At 45.3% G+C, this 6,000-nt stretch overlaps 1 protein-coding gene across 1 annotated transcript in view; it reads right to left on the bottom strand.

Moving 5' to 3' along the window:
- Positions 1–234: 234 nt before the first annotated feature.
- The window catches only part of Sun3 (Sad1 and UNC84 domain containing 3), a 35,892-nt gene continuing 30,126 nt past the window's right edge, over positions 235–6,000 (bottom strand). The window contains exons 9-11 of the mRNA XM_057772854.1: positions 4,705–4,872; positions 1,818–1,910; positions 235–354 (exon numbers count right to left, since the gene is read on the bottom strand). Of these exons, the coding sequence (XP_057628837.1) occupies positions 235–354; positions 1,818–1,910; positions 4,705–4,872 (381 nt within the window). The remainder of the gene's footprint in view (positions 355–1,817; positions 1,911–4,704; positions 4,873–6,000) is intronic.

The following is a 6,000-nucleotide window of genomic DNA, read 5'->3' as shown; positions in this document are numbered from 1 at the left end:
AAATACAAAATCACCCCCTCATGCTCAAAGTGAACTGCCCGAAAGCTGTGGAATTGCTTTTACTTGTTTTTTTATTAGTAAAATCCATCGACTTCTTACTGCTTAGTAGGGGTGAGTTTGAGGTTTCCCTCCCACTCCAAATCTTTGGTTCTTAGGGGTACAATCTGATGTAAGGGAATAGCAACATCCTTGGACACTCTGGCTTCATGGTCACCGTCTTCTGCACCAGCTCCTCTAAGTGTGATCACTGGGGATGCCGTGGACTCGGAATCTGTACAAACAAGTATACTTTGGATGTCCCCAGTTGCTAAGGATTTGAAGTTTCACACATAACAAAGATTCAGATACTTCATTCTGGAAACAAAGAGAACATGAATGACTTACAAAGGTTTCTCTGGAAGAATCCCAGTGCACAGTGACATAGTGGGGAACTTGGGAACACTTCTTTCCTTCCCTAGCACAAGTGCATTCAGATAGTGCACTCGAGGATGGGAAGATGAGCAGCTGGCAGGGAGGATCCCATGAACAGATAAACATGGGGGCATGAAGATACTCAGGAGGTCTCAGCAGTGGCTCTCACTGCTGTTGACTCCCCTCACTCTCCCTCTGTGCCAATAAAAGGAGAGTTGTATGAAAACAAGACCCATAAATCTGACTGTGAAGGCGGAAGCAGAAGAAGCATGAGCTGAGGCTAGCCTGAGCTACCATAAGCAAGACCCTGTTTTGTTAAAAACAAAAATAAACAGAAGCTCAACCCAACTCAAAGCTCATGAATCCAAACCCATATGAATATGCAAGTCAGACATAGAACTCTACAAATATGTCCATTCAAAATAGTTAGCCATCCCTTGGGATCTGGGAGGATGGCTTCCGGGACCTCCTCTTGATACTAGATCCATGGGTTCCCAAGTCTCCTATATAAAATGGGATAGTATTTGCATAGAAGTCAGATGTGGTTAAGACCATCTCAAGACGTCTTGAACCCAGGGCAAATGCTATGTTAACCTTCGCTATGTTGTAGTGTCTAAAATACACTAACAAGGAAAATCTTTACTTGCTTAGTGCAGTCCCAAAGGCGTTTCCATCTGTGGTGTGATTCTGTGTGTGAGATCATTGTATGTCAAGAGCTGTTTGGGCACTTGGTGGTGGGATGGGGTAGACTTGGATCAATTTCATTGTTGATCAAAAAGTATCATAAACACTTATCCTTACATAGCACAAGATGCTTCCTACACATCTCTTCAGCTAGGCCAATTTTTGGGACTGACTATAGATAATGAAGAGTTATTTTACACACTTTAGTGCACTTCGGGAAGTTTATCAGTTAACAGTGGGTGTTTCCCCTCATTGGCTTGGGAAGAAAAGGTTTACCTGTGTTATCTGGTATTAAATATTGACTGCCTTCCTTTTCCCCTCACTCCACCTCATATCTCACCGTCAAAGCTAGCCCCTTTCCTCAAGGCAGATGAGACAGTCACTATCGAACTGAACTGCTCATGTAGGAGACCGTTTCCTGTCCATGTGCTGGGTGCACTATTAAAAAGAAGAGACTGAGAAGCTCAACACATAGGGGACTAGTAGCAAGTGAGAGCGGGCTAGAAACTGCTTTTGCAAGTGTCTGCCTCTTATCACTAATTTTGCATTAATGCCATACAGTTAAAGGATGTGCACTAAAATACACGTAAGAAGCAGAGTGGAGTTATGACGGCCTTTCTTAGCTCTTGCTTTAGTCATAATTATTTCCGAGCAGCAGTTCCAGCAAATCCCTCTTAGTGATGAGGTCAAACATAACTTAGCCTTTCCCGGTGGGTTATTACCTGGAGCTCGAATGTTTGAACGGTTGTTTCCACTTTGTTATACATAAACTGACCTAGGAACATTTCTTCTCCTTCGCATCTTTTCATCATGCCCTGCAAGGAAAGCAACAGGAATGGAGGCTATAACAAGTGGGTGGGTGCTTGATGAAAGGAATGGGTGCAGATCTTCAAGTTGCAACAGTCCACCTGAAGTTGCCTCTGCTGGAGCTGGGGAGATGGCTCAGTGGATAAGATTGCTTGTTGTGCAAGCCTGAAGACTTGCGTTCAAGTTCCCAGCTTCCGTTTAAAAATGTGGACAAGGCTGCCTGTGCCTGTAAGCCCAACATTGGGGGTCAGAGACAGATAGAACCCCCTGGCCAGCAAGCCTTGCCAAGAAGGTAAGTTTTCAGTTCAGGGATAGACTCTGTTTCAGAGTACTAGGGCCAAGAGCAATTGGGGGAGCATTTGGTTCATCGATTCTGTAATACAGAAGGAAAATGGGAAGCACTTGTTCTTGCGCAATGATTCCTGCCTGGAGGAATCAGCCAGAATGCCTACAAATAAGGAACAGTCAGGAGTAAACACAGTCGGGCAGGGCCTGCTAAAACTCATCCTTAAACAACTCTGCAATGTTTGTGAGCATCAGAGGCTGGAATCAGGAAGCCTCAGCAGCATGGGATTAGAAGCACTGGTGAGTCCAAGAAGTAGGCTACATTTCCTCCAGCCAGTAATATCAAAGGATAGAGGTCAGGCCTAGATAAGCCTTCGAGGAAAAATTAGGAGTAGGCACTCAGACAGAAACCCTGGGGAAGGTCAAACAGCAGCAGATGGAAACACAGACTCCTGTGGCTCGAGGTGAAACTAGCCCCACAAGGACCTAGGCTGCAAGCCCAGAAAGGCTCAGGATCTGGGCCATGGTATGCTAGAGGACAGGGCAGGGAGGGACTCGGGTCTGAGGCTTGGCTGACTGTCATTTCAACAATTCCTGAGAGCCCTCAGTCCATGGCAGTCCCTGCCCACCAGCCCCTGCCAGAGCTGTCCTCGTGAGCCAGCTGGTTGTGCAGCTGAGGCCCGTCTTGTTCTCTTCCTCCTCGGCAGGTCCCAGCAGAGCAGCTACGCTGACACTTGTCACATGCAGGAATCCTTCCAGAGTCAACTGCATTGACTGTGCTGCTGGGCTTCCACGGAGCATCTAGACATTCAAGAAAAGCCGCTTATAAGACCAACAGAGACCCTGTAAACAAGCAGAAGATGAAACGAAACTCTGCTATCCACTGGTACCTTCGGGTGCAAGGACGGCGATGCTGCAAGCACCAAAGACTCTAAACAAGCAATATTTGTAGAAACTGAAGTCTTAGTGTAGTTTTGGTGGAAGAATGAAAAGTCTTGCATAGGCGTTAGAATAAAATAGGTGCAGTCTTTCAGAGACAGAATATGAATCAGAAAAGGAAACTGAGGAACAGACTTGGGGATGCAGGAATGAGATCCTACGGTATCAGTCATGTACCAGGCTCATCTAGTGATCATCAGATTGGAGCCAGAGGGTAGAAGAGCTCTGATGGGATGGCTGGGAGGAAGGGGGGAGGGCGAGGGAAGCAGTTTATCTGACTTGAATTAACAATGGGAGGAGATGTGCCTCTGATGGAAAGCTTGGCAATGTATTAGAGACAGACATGCACCAAAGTGAGCAAATTAGACAAACAGGCGGCAAATACCTTTGGAAATGTTTAAAACGTGTTCAGTAAAGAAAGTAACTTTCAAGTGCTGTCTGGCCAGCAGGGAGCAGTGCCCAGTACTCATCAGAAAAACGTTGTTGACCCCTGACTGAGACAAAGAAAAAAAGACACGCATCCCCCTCCTGCCCCACCAAGAGCCTCAAACATGAAACACAGATTTAGGAGCTCCAATCCAGTATGTATTTCTGTAGAAACAAAGTCCAACATCCGTGGTAGACTCTTGTACAGTCTACCATATTCGTAAATATTCACGGTCTCATTATTTATAAAAGCTCTGCAAATAACTCTTAGATGTCTACCAACTAATGGATCAGTAAAACACATACAATCAAATATTTATTCTTGGCTTCCAAAAAGAAGTCAAATATTGACAAGAGCTACATCATAGCTAAACCTGTGTTAATCCCTCACTGGAGAGTGCAGAGTGTGATGAAGGTAATGTCTGGCACGGTAAATTTATGAGTCAAAGTCCATTTTTGGTCGCCAAGGGCTAGGGATGTGAAGGGGGTTGAAGGTGAAAATTAAGCGGTATGGGGTTCCTTTGGAAGGCGACAAAAATGTTCTAAAATTGTGATGGTGGATTCAGAAGTGTGAATGCTAGAACCACTGAAGTGTGCACTTCAAATGAGTGTTTTTTTTTTTTTAAGACAAAACTATCCAATGGGCAGAGCCACAGAAAAGATGTGATTTTCATCTTCTATTGGAGGAAGCCATCAAATAATATCTAACACTGAAAAATTAAGAAATAATGATAAAGGAAAATATGGAAGCAGGCTCCCCAGTAACGGGTAAGACTGCTGCTGGTGGGGGCTTTGAGAAAAAAAGAATTGGGAACAGGGAGAAGCAGGAAGGTGCATTATGAAGTTTACATAAATAGCCCGCATTTCAGGTGTATGTGTGTAACTTTTTAGTTGTAAAGAAAAAATATAAAATCAAACACAGAAATCATAGGTCCCATCCTCCCAGTCTGTAACTAACAAGGAAAACACGTAAGATACACAAGAAGCTAGTGTACAGTTCAACGGAGAGTCCAGGGCTGGAGATAGTAGATTTCTAGTTTAGCCTCCAAGAGGCGCTAGGTTCAATCCCCGAAGACATGGCGGTAGCTCGTCCTTCCCAGTCTAACACCCTCTATCTCCACCCTGAATGGCAGCTTTTAGACAGCTTCTCACATAGACAGAGAACTCCTTGGGTGCACTCGAGGTGTTTCCCGAGGGGGACACCTTCTCTGAGATGTGCTCCATGGTGACTGCTGTCGGGATGATCTTCCTGGCCAGCTTGATCAGGATATGACCTTGGGAACCTGGAAAGGCCCAGCACTTTCCAGGGTGGACATCTGGCTGGAGAGAAAACATGAAATGAATCTCATTTCTGGGTGAGTAAATCTAATCTTTCAGTACCGAGCACCTCATCGCTAGTAACTGTAAGCTATTTCGGACACCCAGCAAACAGGAGACCTTCCTGAACACCCTGGGTCTGGTTGTTCATCCAGAACACTTGTGCTTCTGTCCCTCAGAGCCTCTACCACAGCAGGATGTTGTTTTCACTGCTGCAACTAGACTGCTGGAAGGGCAACTACAGCTGGAAGTGCAGATGGTACTGGGATGATGGTGGAGCTGACTGATGGGTGATGGTGGTGCTGATGGTGCTGGGGTGATGGTGGTGCTGATGGTGCTGGGGTGATGGTGGTGCTGATGGTGCTGATTGTGATGGTGCTGATGGTCCTGATGGTGATGGTGGTGCTGATGGTGCTGATGGTACTGATTGTGATGGTAGTGTTGATGGTGCTGATTGTGATGGTGGTGCTGATGGTGCTGCTGCTGATGGTGGTGCTGATGGTGCTGGGGTGATGGTGGTGATGACTAAGGAGACAATGGTGTTTATGGTGGAAGTGATGGTGGTAGCAGACCTGACAGTGCTTGTGGTAGTGGAAGTGAAGGTGACCTTAGTGATGGTTGATGGGGAGATGCCAATGGTGGATAGTAACGGCGATGGAGGTCCTGGTGGTAAAGAAGAATAATGAAACATTTCTTTTACTAGATGTGAAATTGTAACCTGGCAAGAAGAGAAGGCAAGTTTGTCTCTGAAGACACTTTTCTATTTGCAAGTAGCTTCTGATACATGGCTCACAGCCTGTATCAGGTGAACAAAAAGCTAAGTGAAAATTTGTTATAGTCAACCCTGTGAGAACTTGTGATTGGCATAGTACCTAATGCCTGCCTGTCATTTGGAGGACAGCCTCTCTTAGCAAATGTCTGTTGAATGGCTGACATTTCCAATGGAAAAGGGGAGGTCACAGAATCAGTAGAAATGAAAGGTATGGAATTCTGGGTTTTGACAAACTCTAGTTTTCTGATCTTAAAAACGCAATAATTAACAATAGTTTATTAGTTATTAATGTGTACAGTGAGATGGTATAGAGATGTAAGAAGTATCCTGGCTCTATAGGCAGTGTGGTTGTTCTTGCC

The sequence above is a fragment of the Chionomys nivalis genome, chromosome 6 (assembly GCF_950005125.1).
Source record: "Chionomys nivalis chromosome 6, mChiNiv1.1, whole genome shotgun sequence".
NCBI lineage: Eukaryota > Metazoa > Chordata > Mammalia > Rodentia > Cricetidae > Chionomys > Chionomys nivalis.
This window is presented reverse-complemented; position numbering and strand designations above follow the sequence as displayed.